Source organism: Ovis canadensis, chromosome 3, assembly GCF_042477335.2.
Source record: "Ovis canadensis isolate MfBH-ARS-UI-01 breed Bighorn chromosome 3, ARS-UI_OviCan_v2, whole genome shotgun sequence".
NCBI lineage: Eukaryota > Metazoa > Chordata > Mammalia > Artiodactyla > Bovidae > Ovis > Ovis canadensis.
The window spans coordinates 195,151,947-195,173,781 of record NC_091247.1 but is presented as its reverse complement, the minus strand read 5'-3'; the positions used below and the strand labels follow the sequence as shown (position 1 = coordinate 195,173,781).

The 21,835-nt window shown below is 39.5% G+C and overlaps 2 protein-coding genes across 2 annotated transcripts in view; both read left to right on the top strand.

Annotated features, from left to right (window-relative positions):
- Positions 1-992, top strand: part of LOC138436397 (tRNA (guanine-N(7)-)-methyltransferase-like) — a 115,294-nt gene extending 114,302 nt beyond the window's left edge. Inside the window, exon 5 of the mRNA XM_069581990.1 lies at positions 905-992. Within this exon, the coding sequence (XP_069438091.1) occupies positions 905-908 (4 nt within the window). The 3' untranslated portion in view covers positions 909-992. The remainder of the gene's footprint in view (positions 1-904) is intronic.
- On the top strand, positions 905-21,349 carry RASSF8 (Ras association domain family member 8). Its single transcript, XM_069585539.1, has 4 exons — positions 905-1,109; positions 14,948-15,837; positions 18,711-18,855; positions 19,469-21,349. Exons 1-4 carry the CDS (start codon positions 1,007-1,009, stop codon positions 19,588-19,590), a joined length of 1,260 nt encoding a protein of 419 aa, XP_069441640.1. The 5' UTR covers positions 905-1,006; the 3' UTR covers positions 19,591-21,349.
- Positions 21,350-21,835: the final 486 nt, after the last annotated feature.

Genomic DNA, 21,835 nt, shown 5'->3' with positions numbered 1-21,835 from the left:
AAATTTAAATGTTTTCTTTAATTAAATCAATCTTTATTATATGTCATAAACTTTAACATTCTTTTTTAAAAACAGCAAAGAAATAGGAAGATGACAATGGGCAAACAAATTGTAGACCGACTAAGGATTTTTATTAAACACAGGAACAGTTGAGTTTTTAAAAACCCACAGGAAAAAGAATTGCATGTGATTGATTTTTAGTAGGGTAGTAATAACTTGTAATCAATAGAAGAAATCAAGGCATTTGATTTGACCATATGAGAATGTAAAATTTTCTGTTTCATTTTATTTATGCAGCTAAATAAAATATCAAACACTGGGGAAGCACAAGTAAAACAGAAAGATTGAGGTTTACATTATTGGAATAACTCTTTAATTTAAGGCAATTATCTAACTCCTTGTTAAATAAATAGGAAGAGGACAAGTAGCTCATACACGGGAAGGTTCAGTCAAAGAAGGATTACATAACCTCAGGAAGATATCTTTACAAATGTTGGCAAGGCTGCAGAAGCTAGTTCAATTATTTATGATTTCTAAAATGACCAGAAAAAACGTTTTTCTTTTTTTTAATCTCAGAAGTTATCCTAATGAAAGGTTTTTTTAATTAATAGTTTGCAAGTTGAGCAAAAGGGCTCAGGCAAGTAAATATGACTTCTTATAGTCAGTGGAGAGTGATGTTATGAGTAATACTCTAATCGGGAAGATGGTGGTACCATGAGATGTCATGAAAGGTGGCCATGGGTGTGTCTACACTGCTCAGTGCAGTTCAGTTCTGTGAATCAGTAAGCCCACGGTCATTAATGGTGGTAGGACTATGCTGTATTAAAATTTGTCTTGGTAACATTTACTTATTAGAAGAAAAGTTAAGATTTATTTTCTTAACAGTGTTTTTTCCTCTTTCTAGCTGACTACGCAGTCTCTCCTTTTCCGCGCTTTTGTGGCCAGAGACATGACCTGACACCTTGACGCCCAGTCTCAGGGCCCTCGGGTGACTGGCTGGGGCACCATGGAGCTCAAAGTATGGGTGGACGGAGTTCAGAGGATTGTTTGCGGGGTCACCGAGGTCACAACTTGCCAGGAGGTTGTCATAGCCTTAGCTCAAGCAATAGGTAAGTGAACTCTTGGGGTGTCTGAGACAGACACTTATGCCTATGCTCTCTGCTTTTGTTTCTGTTTGTTTCAAGTATAGGAGTCATGTGGGGTTTGTTCATTTGGTTCCATGATGCACCTCTCAGGCGTGCTTTTACTGACTGCTGTCCCCCACGGCCCGCTTAGGTCAGTCTGAAGACACTTTTCTCTGCCTCTCCTGGATTTCACTCATCTCGAGTCTAGAGTCTGCACTGTCTTTTCTTCTCCTGATGTTTATCCTAAACAACAATTTCTGGAACTGAAAATGTTTTCTTGAGCCAAAACATGGATTTCAAGTTCCCAGACCCTTCATTAGGGAAAATCCAATTTACTTATTATTCGGAATACTTTTAGAAAAGAAAATTAACAACAAATTAAATGACATGTTTCTTCCTGTAAAAAGTACAGGATGATAACATGCACTTTTCAGATTTTACACAGTGAAGGTGAGGTTGTCAAATCCATGCTTGCTGGCTCCATCTTATCCACTTACCTGCTGCAACTTTTCTTCTTATTTATTCTCAGTTCATCTTTATCATATTTTATGCATATATTTTAGTTGCTGTAATTCCTTTTGGAACATGATGAGCGCATAAACACCGTACCAGTAAAGCCAGTGATGTGGGCTAAAGTTTGTATTTGGATCTTAAATCCATCACTTAGCAAACATGTAGAGTTGACCCTTGAACAGCACAGGTTTTAACTGTGAGGTCCACTTACATGTGGTTTTTTCCCCAGTATTAAATCCTGCTCTACTACCCAGTTCAAGGTTAGTTGAGTCCATGAATGTGGAGGATCTGCAGATAGAGGGGGCCAGCTGACTGTAAGTTACTTGCAGATTTTCAACTGTGTGAAGAGTTGGTGCCCCAACCCCTGCATTGCGCGCTGTGCTCGCTGGATTTTATTGGAAGCATGTCGAGCTAGCTCAGGCTGGAGACAAGTCACTGTTACTGTGGCGCCTTTGCATCTGGTAGAGGTGACTGTCGCCCAGCTTTGTGGCAGGTGCACTGTTAGAAGTTGTCAGTGTCCCTGTGCAAAGACAGAGGCTTTCCTTTAATGCTGACGCCTTTCGATTTTTCCTGAAGCACTGTATAGCACACTCATATATTAAAACAATGCCGAGAGTGCTAGGCTTTCACATCCTGTGAAATTTTCTTACATTTGGCACTACTGTTATGTTTGTAGACATAAATTCAGTTAATAGAGAGGAGGAAATTAAGGCATTTAATTTTATCTCATATTCTTTGCAACTTAGTCCTCGTCCCCTTTAAAAGCCTCACTTAATTTATTTGGAGTAAATGTTTAGTATTGTTGGTTTATTATCTTTCTTAGTGAAAACTAGAATTAGCAAGTATCAAATCTAAGTTTCTTTTGTTATATTTGAGAATCAAGCCATGGACAGTGGTTAAAAAACAAGATGGAGAAGGCAATGGCAGCCCACTCCAGTACTCTTGCCTGGGAAGTCCCATGGACGGAGGAGCCGAGTAGCTACAATCCATGTGGTCGAGAAGAGTCAGACATGACTGAGCGGCTTCACTTTCACTTTTCACTTTCATGCACTGGAGAGGGAAATGGCTACCCACTCCAGTATTCTTGCCTGAAGAATCCCAGAGACAGGAGCCTGGTGGGCTGCCGTCTATGGGGTCGCACAGAGTCGGACACAACTGACGTGACTTAGCAGCAACAGCAGCAGTTTTTAGAAAAGTCAGAGCAGTTGGAGACTATAGTCTCAATTGGTAACCATGTTCTCTACACAGAATTTCAAGGGGAAGCTGTCCAGATGTACCAGGTGTGTGCTTATCCGTTTGGACTGAAAAGGATACTTGTTTGTCGACAAGCTAAAAAAAAGCTTTAACTGAACCTATCCCCCAATTTTGCTTTTTCAGTAACTCAGTCCAGAACTATTTTGAAAAGTTGACAACTTGAGTACAACAGACTTTATGACATTTTTCCGTACCTGGCTAAGCAACTCTTTTTCTGATTCATAAATACTTCATTGAATTTAGAATTCACCTGAGAGATGATTCAACTGTTGATCCCTGCTTCTGTTGTCCCATGAGATTTTCTCAGCCTCGTATTCAGTATGCTTCTGATACACACTTAGATATTTATCTCCCTTGTCATGAGAGTTATTGATACTCCAAGTCTAAACATTAAATGAAAATGTTACTGTATTTTGACCTTATTTCTACCATAAAAAATAATAGAGGACTTATTATTTAGGGAAATTTCTGCTCTAACAAACACCTGGAGAAATCTCTGTGGCTTCACAAAGTAAAAGTTTAGTTACACTACTAGCAGCTTATGGACTGAGCAAAACTGCAGATGTTTCTAAAAAATTCATAATGAAGCAACCTACAGAATAGCCTCTTGGGTTTAAGTCCACTTATTTGCCTCATATAGGGGCACTATTGGAGAAGGCAGTGGCACCCTACTCCCGTACTCTTGCCTGGAAAATCCCACGGACAGAGGAGCCTGGTAGGCTGCAGTCCATGGGGTCGCTGAGAATCGGACACGACTGAGCGACTTCACTTTCACTTTTGACTTTCATGCATTGGAGAAGGACATGGCAACCCACTCCAGTGTTCTTGCCTGGAGAATCCCAGGGACAGGGGAGCTTGGTGGGGAGCCTGGGTCGCACGGAGGTGGACATGACTGACGCAACTTAGCAGTGGCAGGGGCACTATACATATGATTAGGGATTATTGAGTTTTTCTGGATAGCTAAAATTGCTTTCAGGAAACCATCAGGATATAAAAACATGTACACAAGTTGGCAATCTGCAAATATATATAACAGCTAACAGTTTCTGATGCAGTGTTGTTAATAGTGATCAAATTAAGTTAGAAAAGAGCTTAAGACAAACCATAATTTGATAAAAGAGTTTTTTTTAATATTTATTTGGCTGCATTGGGTCTTGGTTGCTGCAGGCAGGATCTTTCTTTGCAGCACGCAGGCTCCAGGTGCGGGGCTTCAGTAGTTGGAATGCATGGGCTTAGTTGCCCTGCAGCACGTGGGCCTCTAGTTCCCCGACCAGGGGTCGAACCCATGGCCCCTGCATTGGAAGGCAAACTCCCAACCACTGGACCACCAGAGAAGTCCCTTGATAAAAGATTTTACGTGTTATCTTCTAGTATAGCTGAAAATCCTTTCTGCTCTGATATTTGACTACTTGACAGGTTATATTTGGGTGGTAGAAATCGAACACTTTCTAAAATTATAAGACAGTAACTAAAAGTGAAACCACGATGACATACTTAATTGGTGTGAAGTGATTAAACTGCCCAGCAGGGGTGTGCTGTGTTGGTCGCTGTACACCCTGGGCTTTCTGAAACATTCCCAATCATAAATATTCAACCTTGGTTTTCCCATATACTATCCCAGAAATGCCATTATTGCAGAGTTTGAACTGCTTCTCAAAACTGTACATGAAACAGAAAACTTTTGACAACTCATCTGTCTCAAGTTATAGTGGAGAAAATACATTTGCCTTGGTAAAATCACAAACAAAAAATATGAAAAGAAGATACTTCTGCCCTCAAGTAGCTTAGAACTTAAAGTACAGCTTACAAAAGATTAGAGAGGAAGAGAAGAGGAAGAAGTCAAGGAGACTAAGGGAAACGTTTTCTGATTCATATTGCTTTGTTGCCTGGTGCCAGTGAAAGTACTGAAGATTCAGAGTTTTTCTCTGTTCGCACTTCTTGTCCTCATATCTTTTTCATTTGGGGCCAGTGAAAGTGAAAGTCACTCAGCCATGTCTGACTCTTTGTGACCCCATGGCCTATACAGTCCATGGGATTCTCCAGGCCAGAGTACTGGAGTGGGTAGCCTTTCCCTTTTCCAGGGGATCTTCCCAACCCAGGGATTGAACCCAGGTCTCGCGCATTGCAGGCAGATTCTTTACCAGCTGAGCCACAGGGGAAGCTCTTATGGGCCAGAGCTAGCATTTTTAATAGAAACAAATTGATTGGAGCTGGGGGCCCAAGGTGGCATGGACTGTTCTAAGAAGCCACGTTTCTTAGAGTTTGCCCCAACAGAATCAGTTCTCACACAAACACATTTTATACTGAACTATAGTTTTACTATTTGTTAATATTTCTTTCTCTTCTCTGAAAGTTCCTTCAAAGTGTGGAGGTCCTGCTTGTTTTTCTTATACCATTGCTTTTCCTGAAGCAGCTGCTCGATAAAACAGTTTCTAGAACAGTGGTGCCCCATAGACCTTTCTGCAAGGATGGTGATGTTCTGTGCCTGCAGGTCCAGTGCGGTAGCCTTGAGCCACGTGTAGCTATTATCTCCTTGAAGTGTGGCTAGTGTAACTGAGGAATTGAATGTTTAATTAAAGTTTAAATGTGGCTAGTGGCTACTAGCTATTGTAGTAATATGACTAATTGCTATCTAGACTAAAAATGTCAAAACCCAAGCTTTGTGTCCCATCTATTGCCCATCCTCAGATTTTTTCCTTCTCATCTCCACAAATGAGGATGCTTGCTTTTTTTTTCCAAAGAAAAAATTTTAATTATAATATTAGAGGATGAGCTAAAGGAGGAGCAAGGGGAAGAAAGAAAAACAGGAAGAAGTAAAGATACAATGTGCATCAGCAAGCAGGCCCTCCTGCCTCCCCTCCCACCTCAGACTGCAGGCCTAGCCCCAGAGGCCAGCAAGGGGCTCTCTGCAGGACCCTGGACAAGGTCTCACAGACCTGCCTCACGACCTCCACTTCTTTCCCCACCTTGCAGGTCCTGCCTTCACTGTGGTGGGGCCAGAGGAGCCCAGGGGCCTCCTCAATTCAGTTCAGTCGCTCATTCGTGTCCGACTCTGAGACCCCCTGACCATCACCAACTCCCGGAGCCTACCCAAACCCATGTCCATTGAGTCGGTGATGCCATCCATCTCATCCTCTGTCGTCTCCTTCTTCTCCTCCTTTTTCCCAACATCAGGGTCTTTTCAAATGAGTCAGCTCTTCACATCAGGTGGCCAAAGTATTGGAGTTTCAGCTTCAACATCAGTCCTTCCAGTGAACACCCAGGACTGATCTCCTTTAGGATGGACTGTTTGGATCTCCTTGCAGTCCAAGGGACTCGTAAGAGTCTTCTCCAACACTCCAGTTCAAAAGCATCGATTCTTCTGCACTCAGCTTTCTTTGTAGTCCAACTCTCACATCCATACATGACTGCTGGAAAAACCATAGTCTTGACTAGACAGACCTTTGTTGACAAAGTAATGTCTCTGCTTTTTAATACGCTCTCTAGGTTGGTCATAACTTTCCTTCCAAGAAGTAAGTGTCTTTTAATTTCATGGCTGCAGTCACCATCTGCAGTGAATTTGGAGCCCCCCAAAATAAAGTCTGACACTGTTTCCACTGTTTCCCCATCTATTTGCCATGAAGTGATGGGACCAGATGCCATAATCTTAGTTTTCTTAATGTTGAGCTTTAAGCCAACTTTTTCACTCTCCTCTTTCACTTTTTAGAGGCGATTTAGTTCTTTTTCACTTTCTGCCATAAGGGTGGTGTCATCTGCGTATCTGAGGTTATTGATATTTCTCTTGGCAAACTTGATTCCAGCTTGTGCTTCTTCCAGCCCAACATTTTTCATGATGTACTCTGCATAGAAGTTAAATAAGCAGGGTGAGAATATATAGCCTTGATGTTCTCCTTTTCCTATTTGGAACCAGTCTGTTATTCCATGTCCAGTTCTGACTGTTGCTTCCTGACCTGCATACAGGTTTCTCAAGAGGCAGGTCAGGTGGTCTGGTATTCCCATCTCTTTCAGAACTTTCCACAGTTTATTGTGAACCACACAGTCAAAGGCTTTGGCATAGTCAATAAAGTAGAAATATATGTTTTTCTGGAACTCTCTTGCTTTTTTGATGATCCAGCAAATGTTGGCAATTTGATCTCTGGTTCCTCTGCCTTTTCTAAAACCAGCTTGAACAAATGGTAGTTCTCAGTTCACATATTGCTGAGGTCAAAATGACCCCACCTGCACCTCAGAGACAAGGGGCTGAGCCCAGAATTGCAGAAGAGTAACACTTGCTTTTGGAGAAGGCACTAGCACCCCACTCCAGTACTCTTGCCTGGAAAATCCCATGGATGGAGGAGCCTGTGGGCTGCAGTCCATGGAGTCGCTAAGAGTCGGACACGACGAGCGACTTCCCTTTCATGCATTGGAGAAGGAAATGGCAACCCACTCCAGTGTTCTTGCCTGGAGAATCCCAGGGACGGGGGAGCCTGGTGGGCTGCCGTCTATGGGGTCGCACAGAGTCAGTCAGGCACGACTGAAGTGACTTAGCAGCAGCAGCAGCAACACTTGCTGTTAATTGATTAGATCTAAAATCTTTGAATTATCTTTGATTATTTTCCTGCCCTAGTACCTTACAGCTAATCCATCAACAAGTCCTGCCCACACTACCTTCAGTGTATATTCAGAATCGTGTTGCCCTCCCCATAGCCACTAACGCTTGATACAAGCCTCCATCATGACTCACTGAGATTTTTGCGGTGGCCTTCCAGCCCATTTCGCTGTGTCATTCTGATCCCCTCCAGCCTATTCTCAACAGATTTTAAAGTAATACTTAGAAAATGCACATTATCATCAGTGTTCTGCTCAAAACCCCTTAATAGTAACCAGACTCACTCAGAAAATTTTAAAGTCCATGCACTGGTCTTCAGCACCCTAGATGAATCCCTGCTTTACCCACAATCTCACTCACTGTTGATTGCTTTCCTCTTAAACACATCAGAGACATTTCTGCCTTAGTCTTTGTATCTGTTCTTCTCTCTGCTGCAAATACTGTGCACCCAGATATCTTCCAGATTCACTTCCTTGGCTCACTGCTTAAATGTCATCTTTTTAAAAATATTTTTTAATAATTTTACTTATTTATTTTTGACTAGCACTGGGTCTTTTTCTTTTAACTTTTTATTTTGTATTGGAATATAGCTCAGTTGGTAAAGAATCCGCCTGCAATGCAGGAGACTCCAGTTCGATCCCTGGGTTGGGAAGATCCCCTAGAAGAGGAAAAGGCTACCCACTCCAGTATTCTGGCCTGGAGAATTCCATGGACTGTATAGTCCATGGGATTGCAAAGAGTCAGACACAACTGAGCGACTTTCACTTTTCACAGCTGATTAACAATGTTGTGATAGTTTCAGGTGAACAGCAAAGGGACTCAGCCAAACATATACATGTATCCATTCTCCCCCAAGCTCCCCTCCCATCCAGGCTGGCACATAACATTGAGCAGAGTTCCCTATGCTGTACAGTAAGTAGGTTCTTGTTGGTTATTCATTTTAAATATAACGTTGTGTACAGTTTCTTTTTAAATTCCACATATAAGGGTTGTCATAGGATATTTCTCCTTCTCTGACTTACTTCTTTCAGTATGACAATCCCTAGTATATCCATGTTGCTGCAAGTGGCATTATTTCATTTTAATGGCTGCGTAATATTCCGTCATATATACGTACGACATCTTCCTTATCCATTCCTCTGTCAGTGGACATTTAGGTTGCTTCCTTGTCTTGGCTAATGTAAACAGTGCTGCAGTGAACACTGGGGTGCATGTATCCTTTTAGATCATGTTTTTCTCCAGATATATGCCCAGGAGTGGGATTGCAAGGTCATATGGTAGCTCTATGTTTGCTTTTTTAAGGAACCTCCATACTGTTCTCCATAGTGTCAGTACCAATTTACATACCCACCAACAGGGTGGGAGGGTTTCCTTCTTTCTATACTACCCTCTCCATCATTTATTGTTTGTGGATTTTTTGATGATAGTTATTCTGACTGGTGTGAAATGATATCTCCTTGTAGTTTTGATTTGCATTTCTCTAATCATTAGCCATATGAAACATCTTTCATGTACCTGTTGTACATGTTCATTGGAGAAATGTCTGTTTAGATCTTCTGCCCGCTTGTTGACTGGGTAGTTTGTTTTGATGCATCATGAGCTGTTTGTAAATTTTGGAAATTAATCCCGTCTTTGTCACATCATGTGCAAATACATTCTCCCAATCTGTGGGTTGCTTTTCATTTTGTTTCGGTTTCATTTGCTGTGCAAAAGCTTTTAAGTAGGTCTCTTTAATGCCATCTTATCCCAGAACTCCTCCATGATTATCCATCCATGCATACCTGCGCATACATGTCCACACACATGCGCATACTCCCCATCTGCCATACTCTATTTTTCTCTGTTGTACCCTGATACATTACCTATAGGCCACAGTCCATTATCCACATTTTTGAAACCTAAAAAATTCTGAAACCCTAAAGTTTAATCATAGTTTGTTAGCCATACCTGTATACCTTGAACTCATTTGGGAGTAAAAACTGATCTGATTTGATATGAAGCTGAGGCTGTTTTTAATCTGTATTTATTCAATTTGGCATGAAATTGATATATTTTAGAATTTTCAATATGTTTGACTGTGGACTTGCAGGATAGCACTCTGCTACCTTTCTGTCATCCAAAAAATTCTTAATTTTTAGCATATCTGACCTTAAAGCTGTTGGATAACGGACAGTAGACCTACATTCATTCATCCATGTGCTGTGTATTGCCTGCCACTGTTTGCTTATTCCTTACTGCCATAGCTTAAAACCGTGTCTAGCATGTAGCAGACACTCACACACACTTGTGAATAAATGAATGAATGTTTTAAAGTTTCTGTGAACTTGGTTGAAATTGGTGCAGGCTGAACTGTACAGTATAGACTGAACTTGGTGACCACCTAATGTCCTATTCATCTGTAAGATTATATGATACTTTAGAAGATAAAGAAAATAATGTATCATCACATTTAACTCTTAATTTCATATACAAATGATCGATTTTAGAAAATTATGAATTGGTTAATTTTGTATCTGCTTACAAAGTGGCACTATCTATTGTAGACTGTTTTGAAGTTTAGCAAAACACAGGCAAGGTAAAAGAATCGCTCATGACCTTGCTTCCTAGAAGTAAACATTACAAGCAATGCTTTCTATGTTCCTACAGATGAGCTTTAAAAAAAAAAGACTTCACTCTCCATAAAGCTTCATAGTTATAGCCTCACTTTTCACTACTGAATTGGGAATTAAATTTTCCACATCATTTAATCCTCAGAACAGTCTTATGAGAAGAGCCCTGTTATGACCCCTGTTTTGGAGGTGATGGAGCAAGGCACAGAGATGCTAAATGACTTGCCCAAGCTCCTGTAGCTGGTAAGGAGCATCCTGGGATTCAAACCAGAAGTCTGGTTCAAGAACCCCGCTGTTAACTACTGTTACACCGCGTTATTTATATCCTCTATAATCCCAGTGGGCAACTGTTAGAAAATATAGTTACCGACTGAATTACATGGAAGTGAAAACTAAAAATCCTTAGTAGTAAAATGTACGACTTTTTTATAACCAATATCATCTTTTACAATTTTTATATTTATAGCAATAGTATAGTGTATCAGCCATAATTCTAAGTATCTTCTATATTTTCCACATCCCTAAAAGATATGAACAAATGTGAACACATGTAATTCTCAACATGCATCAGTCAGGATGGGTAAGATTATGCTGCATTAATAAACAATCCCTCAAAACTTAGTGGTTTATATTGATGTGTTAGCTGTTATTTTGGTTAATACTATTTATGTAAAGTAACCAGCACAAAACCTAGCATATAGGGGACATACTCAATGTTAATCATTATGAAATCAATAAATGTTCATTATTTTTAATGGTAGTAAATTTGTAATAAAACCCTAAGTAAGTCCTAAGTTAATATGCTGTAATTCTGTGATTGTGTGATAGTCTCATCAACACACTGGGAAAACAGACTGTGAATGATTTAAGAATGTGTTGAATGCACAGCTAGCTGACAGGCTGCACTGTGTCACTTCATCATAAGAGTACTCTATGGGAAGTTATCTTAATAGCACATGCAGGACCTGTAGAAAATGACTGGCAAATTTGCAGAATACTTGCGTATCACCAGGAAATTTATATATATATATATATGTATATATATATATACATATATATATATATAAAATATGTATAGATATGTATATAATCTGCCTTCCAGTGCAGGAGACTCAGGTTTGATTCCCAGGTCAGGAAGATCTTTCTGAGAAGCAACCCACTCCAGTTTTCTTGCCTGGGAAATCCCATGGGAGTGCCATTCCCTTCTCCAGAGGATCTTCCCAACCCAGGGATTGAACCCAGGTTTCCTGCATTGAACGCAGATTCTATACCACCTGAGCCACCAGGGAAGAGACCGTGTGTGTCTGTGTGTGTGCCAGTGTGTCTGTGTGTGTGTGTCTGTGTGTGTGTATTTATATATATGATACAATGTAAGTTCTGTTACAGAGCAATGTTTATTGTAAAAATTCTAAGCCGTCACGGAATGAATTAATTAGGTTCACTAACTAATTTCAAAATGTTTATAACTCAAGGGGCAAAGTATTGTCAGAAAAACTGAGTCTGACAGCATAGATTTTTCACTACAGATATAGAATAAGTCCAATGTTAACTGAATAATATGTCCAGAAACAGGAGGATATATTAGCATTAAATTCATAAGAAATCAGTACTAGGTCTCTGTCATGTTCTTTTCAAGAACATACATTATTCATCTTTGGAGTAAGGAGAATTTGATACTGGAGAAAAAAATCATGTCAGTTAAAACTAAAGTTTCTGCAGAGCATTTATAATCAGGGTGTTTAATTGAATATATTCTTATGGCCTGACACTATTTCTGATAAATGTATGTTCAGTGTATATTTGTTGAATAAATAACAAGATGTGACACTTTTAAATGATGATTTTACTTTTTGTCTCTAAGAAATTTCTTAAAATTGTTTCTAAAACAATAGTTGCCACTCTTTTTAAATTGTTGAAATAAGGGCATAATGCTTCTGGATGACTCATATTTGAATATTTGAGTATATATTTGGGTATATATTTCTAAAACTTCATATTACTTCATAGTCTTGTATTCCGCTTTAAACTAGGTGAAAGTCATCTGTTACCTCCTTTTAATGATGTCACTCATACAGTGAGTTTCCCCTAATGCACTAAAATCTCTCTGTGATTTTCCTCATTATATGAAGTTAATGATTCTTGGGATTATACTCAATTGCTTCAACTCTTCTAAAGTGTAGCCAGTATTTATCATTACAGATTATAGCATTCAGACCCAGGTAGCCAAAAGCTTTAAACTACAAATGCCACAGATAGATAGATATTCCTTTTTGTTTGTCTTAGGCTACATTGAGATAGTATACAAGGTAAAACTAAATGTATCCCTTTAATAAACTGCACTAAAAGGAGTTCTGCAGGAAGAATTGGAATCTGTCTAAATGAAGTATTCAGATTCTGTAAGACCTTGCCAAGTATAGGTATTAAAAACAATGATTATGGGATTTAACTCTTACATAAACTATCTAAAACCCAATTTCTATAATAAAATCAAAGTATTAATTCATTTACCTCTTAAAAAGCTTTTTTATGTTGCTGGATTTTTTTTTTTTTTTTTGCCTAATTGCACTAAATATGCATTATTTAACAGAAAGGAAAAGCTGGCAGTAAAAGCAATACTAAATAATCTACCAAGGCATTCTCATGGAGTAGCAGTACCATTAAGCATTGGAAGAATCAGCTTTATATATAATTATGACTCAGTTACAGGCCTTAAGAATTTTTATTTTGTTCATACAGTATAATTATTCAGTTTTCTTTTTAAAGACACTTCATGGCCTGGTAGGATTAGAGAACATTCTACTGGTCTTGTCTAACCCTTCATATAAACTGGTGAGGACATGGGGTCCAGGTGGCAGGAGAGAGATCCTAAAAGTCGCTGACAGACACCAGAGCCAGGAACACAAAGTGCTGTGATCTTTGAAGCAGAGTATACATGTGGAACGGGTTTAACCTTCAAGATTGGTCATGTGGTTTTTCTGCGGGTAATTACAGTCATTTTTAACCTAAAAATCTTAAGAACATTTTTATTCCAGAAAGCCAAATCCAGGTTGCAAAGACATTTCAGTCTCCTTGTTTGCCCAGGTATTTTGATAATAGTAACAACTAATGGTGCTAGTGATAAAGAATCCGCCTGCCAATGCAGGAGGCACAAGAGACGTGGGTTCGATCCCTGGGTTGCGAAGGTCCCCTGGAGTAGGAAATGCACCCTGCTCTGGTATTCTTGCCTGAAAAACCCCATGGATAGAGGAACCTGGCGGGCTACAGTCCATGGGGTCGCAAAGAGTTGGACACAACTGAGTGACTAACACACTGACTGTCAGAACCTGTGAGGTGCTACTGCCTTCCCCATTGTAAAAGTGGAGGAATGCTGCTGCTCATCCATTCAGTAATTTACCCAAAATTAAAACTCCAGTCTGTTTGTTTTCGAATCTTCCAAGTTTTCAGCTGCATCCAAAATTTGGGTTTCCTTAAAGATCATACACATATACTTAGAGCAATGTCATTTTTCAGCTTTTGAATTGCATATGTGAGTGTTCATATATACATATCCAGATTTCCATTTATTGGACCAGTAGTTGAGGAAATACTGCTACTGGTCCAGAAGTTCATGAAATTAAAAAAGAAGACAGAGGAAATAAATCTGTAGCTGTATATGCCAGTATTATAATTGCTAGATGGCAGGGGGAGGTTTTTTGGTAATAATATTAACTATTAATGGATACTTTTTAAAATTGAGATATCATTGATATATAGGGGCTTCCCTGGTGGCTCGGGGAGACCTGGGTTTGATCCCTGGGTTGGGAAGATACCCCTGGAGAAGGGAATGGCTACCCACTCCAATAGTCTGGCCTGGAGAATTCCATGGACAGAGGAGCCTGGCAGGCTACAGTTCATGGGGTTGTAAAGAGTCAGACACGACTGTGCGACTTTCACTTTCATTGATAGATAACATTAGTTTCAGATGTCTAATAGACATTGTTCACAAATTAATATCCACCTGACCCACACGTCTTAAGTGGAAATATTTAGGAAGCGTATTCAAACTAGTGACATAAAGTCTTCTGAATCTTTATCTTCCATAATCACTGTTATATTCAGTATATTTTAATATAAATATAATTTTATTCTGTTTTTGTTCTTTAATGGTATAATTTTTGCCTTGTTAATTTTTTTAAAGACTCTTTGAAGTTATTATTTATCAAAAGTGAACAGGATTTCTCTTCAGGTCCCACTTTTTATATGAAATTGTTTTGAAGGGTTGTTTTCATTGCAGTGATTTTTTTTTTTATTTGCCACAGGTATACAGGAAGGTGAGGGCAGAGGAAAGGCCTGTCCTGTGCCTGTTAGCTGGGTAGCAGGCCCTCCATTGGCTCCATGTCCCCCTTCAGGAGGAGAAACAGGGGCCCCAAGCTTCCCAAGTCCTGAAGTGCAGGGAAATCAGCAGGATTCACCAAGGAGACATTTGCTCGAGTTCTGAAGTTCTTCCTGGTTCCTGGAACCAGGTCCTGGCTTCCAGCAGGACTCTCTAGTGATCTCCTTAGTTTCAGCAGGACGTCTTGCCCCAGACAAGGCCTGGGCAGTCAGACGGGAAGATAGGTTAAGATTCTCTTTGAGGTTCAAAGTATAAAGATGATTTTCTAAAGCAAGTCTGAAGGGTATCTGCAATTCACATCCCATATTTTATGTGTTACATATCTGAAGGAGTTCAGTATCTTCGAGTGAAGTTTTAAAGGCATCACAGACTGGAATGTGATGCTTATTGAGAAGACACAATTATCCAATAGGTCATCTGTTTGGAGGCATTATTTTAGCTATTACATATCCCATCTTGAAAATTTATTTTTGTCTTTTTTATCTAGGTCGAACTGGAAGGTACACGCTTATAGAAAAATGGAGAGATACTGAAAGGCACTTAGCACCTCATGAAAATCCTATCATATCTTTAAACAAGTGGGGGCAGTATGCTAGTGATGTACAGCTGATCTTACGGCGCACAGGGCCATCTCTCAGTGAGCGACCCACATCGGATAGTGTGGCTCGAATTCCTGAAAGAACTTTGTACAGGCAGAGTTTGCCCCCCTTAGCTAAACTGAGGCCTCAGATTGACAAAACAATCAAAAGGAGAGAACCTAAAAGGAAATCATTAACATTTACAGGAGGTGCCAAAGGATTAATGGACATTTTTGGAAAAGGTAAAGAAACTGAATTTAAGCAAAAGGTGCTGAATAACTGCAAAACAACAGCAGATGAATTGAAGAAGCTGATCCGTTTGCAGACCGAGAAGCTCCAATCCATTGAGAAAGAGCTAGAATCAAATGAAATAGAAATACGATTTTGGGAGCAAAAATATAATTCTAACCTTGAAGAGGAAATTGTCCGCCTGGAGCAAAAGATCAAAAGAAATGATGTAGAAATTGAAGAGGAAGAGTTTTGGGAAAATGAATTACAGATTGAACAGGAAAATGAAAAACAGCTGAAAGATCAACTTCAAGAAATAAAACAGAAAATAACAGAATGTGAAAGCAAGTTAAAGGACTATTTGGCTCAAATTCAGACTATGGAAAGTGGTCTTGAAGCAGAAAAATTGCAACGGGAAGTCCAAGAGGCACAAGTAAATGAAGAAGAGGTTAAAGGCAAGATCGGTAAGGTCAGAGGGGAAATTGACATTCAAGGCCAGCAGAGTCTAAGGCTGGAAAATGGTATTAAAGCTGTGGAAAGATCTCTTGGCCAAGCCACCAAACGATTACAGGTAAGAACTTTTTATAAAAAGAATTTTTTTAAATCTGTTTAAAAGAATATCTTTCGGCATCTTCTTTAATGATTATTCATTTTCCCTTACATTTAGAGTTAGAAACCTACCTTGGTTTATAAGTTCCTTAGAATTTCTGTGACTTACGACAATGCTAAATAGGAGACTAAACCAAAGATGAGAGCTGGAGCCACAGGTCCTTTTCCATGAAAGCAGCTTTCTTAACTGGGGTAATAGCAGCACTAGGAGGAGAAGGCAATGGCACCCCACTCCAGTACTCTTGCCTGGAAAATCCCATGGATGGAGGAGCCTGGTGGGCTGCAGTCCATGGGGTCGCGACTGAGCGACTTCACTTTCACTTTTAACTTTCATGCGTTGGAGAAGGAAATGGCAACCCACTCCAGTGTTCTTGCCTGGAGAATCCCAGGGACGGCGGAGCCTGGTGGGCTGCTGTCTATGGGGTCGCACAGAGTCGGACACGACTGAAGCAACTTAGCAGCAGCAGCAGCAGCAGCACTAGGTAATTGGAGACAGGAGATGAGAACGTCCGAGCAGGTGTGGACGCTAATGATGAGGTCGTGAATCTGACCTCCTCCTTTTAACGGTAGGGTAACCAAAGCTGATCACCGAGAAGTGGTTCACAAAGGCTGTGTGGCTAGCTGTCTGCATGTCTAATCGCCTCTCCTTTGTTGCTAAGCACGTCTTCTTTCCTCTCCAGAGGGGCAGGTTCCCCCTGACTTTTTCCCATCTCTAAACCGCATACAGGAACATTTATATTTCACACTCAGACCATGATCACTCAGCTTATATTTCTTGGATGCCTATTCTTGGAAAGACAATGTGGTAGTAAATGTTACGGGAGTTGCAAAGAGGTATCTAACAGCTGAAATGAGACACAATTGATTATCAAATGTTTACTTCACATTTTTTAAAAGATTGGGGAGGGGTATGTGGACCATTTTTAAAGTCCTTTTTGAGTTTGTTACAGTGTTGCTTCTGTTTTAGTTATTTATTTGTTTATTTTTAGTGTTTCAGTCAGGAGGCATACCAGGAACAGAAACCACACTTAACCACTGCAGCCCCAGGGAAGTCCCTGGCTACTTACGTTTAAACTGAAGTTAAATAATACTCAATAAAGCTGTTTAAAAATATTAAATAAAGTTAAATTTCTGTTTTAGTCATATTTGGCCTCTTTTCAAGTGCTCTAGTAGCACATCTGTTCAGGGGCTCTTGTATTGGGCAGTGCTGGTTTAGAAGCTCTGTAATCATGGATCAGAGAGTGAACCATGAGGTTTCAGGGCACAGTGGTTAGAAATTCAGGCTGTGTGTAGTAACAGCATCTCCAAATAGCACCTGTGCACATTGGAGTTTGAGAAGAGATGCTTTAGAGGAGGGACAGTTCCACAAGCAGAGAAAGCTAAGGTTTCAGGAGGAACTGATAGGATTTCCTGTCTCTGCCACTCATTACGGTGAGAGGCAGAGCTACCACAGAAATTTGGAAAATCAGGAATTTCTCAGTAATAGAAGGTTGCTAACCTATGACTGGTCAGTATTGTACTGTTCTGTTCAGTTGCTCAGTTGTGTTCGACTCTTTCGCAACCCCATGGGCTGTAGCGTGCCAGGCTTCCCTGTCCTTCACCATCTCCCGGAGTTTGCTCAAACTCACATCTATTGAGTCGGTGATGCCATACAACCTTCTCATCCTCTGTCAACCCTTTATTTAGACACTTAAGGGTACATTTGGTAATGATGTTGCCTTGCTATTACATACTAATTTCTGAAAATTGTTATTAGTAAACTCCACTTCCTGTGAAAAGTATCTGAGAATCAAATTACTCAGCTATCTCCAAGTACCCCCTACACTCAAAGTAGCAAAAAACAACCACTCCTTTCTCTTTTCTCTTCCCTATCCTTACCAGATCCTTCAGACTCACCCAGCTTAGATAAGGCCCTCCTGCTTTTCCTTACAGTGCCCTAAGAGAGAAAGAGAAGAAAGTCCATTTGAATAACAGAATGCCTCTCCTTGCTTTTGGAGCTTTCTGGCCATCCAAACTTGGTCTCCTTACTTTAGAGCTCTTCAGTTCACAGACCTGCTTGTCAAGGATTTAAAAACCCCATAGTGGAAATCTTGCCTTCCTCGTGCTCTAACATAAATCTCAGTAAAGCATTTCATGAAAACTTAAAAACAGTTTAAAAAAAAAAAACAAGGAGCCCGAATCTCATGAACCAAATGACTGTTAATTTTGCTGCATATTGTGAAGTAGTGGGCTTCCCTGGTGGCTCAGTTGGTAAGGAGTCTGCCTGCAGTGCAGGCAATACCTGGGCTCAGTCCCTGGGTCAGGAAGATCCCCTGGAGAAGGAAATGGCAGCCCATTCCAGTATTCTTGCCTGGAGAATTCCATGGACAGGGGAGCCTGATAGGCTACAAACCATGGGGTCACAAAGAGTCGGATACAACTGATTGACTAACACTTATTATGAAGTAGATATGGGGAAGTATAGTTATGAAGAGCTTACCAAGATTGCTGTAAACACTGGGATAGATGGAATCCAGTATTTTATTCATGAAAGTCTGTAGACATAGATTTATTTCATCAGGTACATAGTGTACTCTTAGCAGAGGAAGGCATGACATTTAAAAGCACAAACTGAAGAAGCTGTTGTCTTTTATTTATTTTTTGGCCCATGCCACAGAGTGAGCTTGACCTCCTCAGCCCAGTATGTCAATATAAACCAGGTTTGTTACAAGCACTCTTGTGAAAGTGAGCATCCCACCTTTAACCCTGTAGCAGATGGACAGTGAGTGACCAGGATGTCTGTAGCTGGCCAATAATGAATCCTCAAATTTTAGAAAAAATTTAACTTCCGTCTAGGACAGAGAACAAGAATTGGAGCAGTTGACCAAAGAGCTGCGGCAAGTCAACCTCCAGCAGTTTATCCAGCAGACAGGGACGAAAGTCACCGTCCTGCCAGCAGAGCCCATTGGAGTGGAGGCCTTGCATGCAGACACAGAAAGGGGTAAGCTTTGAGAAACCGCTTTTTAAAACCTTGACTTTCACTGTTAACTTTGAATAAACTGCTTACATTTGATTGCAACATTCTCCTACTACTCAAAACTGATTCTTGGGTCACTTAAAGAAATTTTTTCTGGGAAAAATCAATAATGTTTACATTATTTATTTACTTAGATGGGTAAATATCCTATCACTCATTTTAAACTGTTTCCTTGCAAACTTGTCCTGAAATATGTGTCAGTCATGGTCCATTAAATTGAGTGGTAACTTCTCTTTGTTCCTAAGGCCCCTTCTTCCTCTCCTAAAAGTCTTCATTATTAATTTGTGCTGGTATTTAAAAGACAGTTCTAAATCTGCCTATGCGTATGATATGAACAACCCAGAAAGAGAGGCACAGTGCTCACCTTTTTCAAAAGATCATGAACTCCTCAGATGACTGGAAACTATTTAATCAACTGAGAGTGTCAAGCAGACTCAGCCTGTCCTCTCACCCAGAACCTATGGGGGTGCAGTCATTACTCTGTATCACTTGGTTCTTGAGAACAGGGAAAGTTCTGATTTCTCATATCCAGGTCACTGGTGCAAACATCAAATGACGTTCTCTGTTTCTTGTTTAGAGGCACCATTCCAGTCCGGGTCTCTGAAGCGACCTGGCTCCTCTCGGCAGCTCCCCAGTAACCTGCGTATTCTACAGAATCCTATATCATCTGGTTTTAATCCTGAAGGCATCTATGTATAACATTACCTGTCTTCAGGGTAGAGATCCAGGAAAGGTACCAAGGACGGTGAAGATTCCTTCTTTGATTTTGTGCCAATGATGAACGGAGGATCTGTTCCACAAGCCACCGCATCTTTTTTCTGTCCTAAGTTGCATACCACTTGGAGCCATACCCTGTGCACTGATGCTAAAGAACAAAGAAACTGTGTCTTCACACACCCACAGTGTTGACGTTTTTGTCCAGCAGCTGTAATGCCAAGCCTTCATTTTTATCTGTAGCATTTTGAGAGCATTAGGAAAGTATTATACAGTGTGCATACGTAAATAAAACCGTGACTTAAGAGTGAAGAGAAATATGTGACTGACTTAGTTTATTTATTCCATGTAATCAATTAATGAGTGAATGTTGATGTTTTAATATTTTTTATTAATACTTATCCTGTGACTGAATTACATTACATACCGTGTGATAATGACTTCGTGTGCATGTCGCCAGACTCCACGCATTGCTGATTTACAGCTCCACGAGCGTCATAGGACGCTCTGCCATTGTGAACCCATCCTAGCCACTGCTTAATTAGGTGAGAGAATTCAGGTTTTCTTTTTAATCTGAAGCTTAATCTTTCCTTTACAGTATTTCCAGCATAGGAATGACCACATACAAAAATGGAAATATTTTCATGAAGTAAATTTTATATATATGTTTAAAATGTTTGCAGTGCTTCAGACACTGTTGAATAAAAATATACTTGCTGAATATCTATCCAAACAGGCATGGGGTTTCCCACAACATGATGTGTTTTGTTTCTGCCCTGCCTTTTGTTTTAGTCTCATGGATCCTCAGAGTTGCCATAATAGACAAATTAGAGAAATCTGAGGATATTTTCAGGAAGGTTGCTTTAAGTGATATAATTTTTAAAATAACCCACTTTGTATGTATGGTCTATTGCTGAAAGCACCCTGGATAAGTTATTGCTTGCACATAATTTACTGTGTACATTATAAACGGTTGCATTTTCTCCAGTCATTTAGACAGAAAGTAGATTGGAGTTAGGTACTTTTTACTAGGAAATAAAGTTAAATTCAATGTTTGTTTTCATTAATTTTCAGTTCGACTTTTACAGGGCATGAAGCTCCCTTTGTGCATATATTTTCTTATTTATAAAACCAAAAATGAGTCAACACCTCTGACCTAACTGAGATGCACCAGATTATCTGGATGGATGTGGTCAGATACCTAGCCATTTTTACATTCCCTCTGATCAGAATTTGGTACAATATAATTTAGACTTTATTCTAAAATTTAAAATAGTTTTTAATTCTGAGGAAAACATATTGTCTGTATTATTGACATGCAACAGAATAACAGTGGGTTAGTATATTAATGCCATGGTAACAATAAAAAGATGTAAGTTATACGCTATGCATGAGGGCAACTCTGGATGTTTTAAACATATTTGACTTATTTTTGGTTTAATGAATGCTAAGAATGCTGCTGTATTTAGGTTTCCAGTGAAAATTTTTAAGAATGGCTATGACAATATATAGAAGCTTCTGAACTGAAAGTAATAATGCATAGTTGCCTTTTCTAGTCCAGCTAAATGGCAGACCTCAACTAAAGATATTTTCTTTGGGTTCTTAGAATTACCAAGTTGACCTTGCCATTATACTGTTTTGCAAAAAAACTTGATAAATCAATGATTCTTACCTAATAACCACAACCTATACACATTTGCTCTCAGTTTGTAATAGTTATTTCATATCTATATATATTTAAAAATTAGAATTAAAAAATCAAAATAATTTGTAGATTTTCTGATAATAATGGTTTATGTATGCCTGATATATGCCTTATTTTTAAAAGGTTCCATTCTATACTGGGTCATTTTGTTATTGTTGTTCAGAGAATTGAGATCTTATTCACAAAGAAAAACAATTTTTATAAATTGATTACATTCTATTTAAATCAAAATGTTAAACTGAAGACATATTAGACTTTGCAGTTTTTCATTGCAAAGATGCCTGGGCATACCATGAAAAACACAAAGTCAGGATCCAACTCAATTGTTGTCAATTATTATCAGCATTAACCTAATAACTTTAACAAAAGGCTGGCCGGATCCTGACAGTTCATCTGAATTTTCAAGCTGCCAAATAATCTTCACAGACCTAATTACAGATAGAAATACTATTTCCTAGATAAGAAGATTATATAAATGTGAATTTGATTAATACAACAAGCAACTGTACTTTTTAATCAGTTATG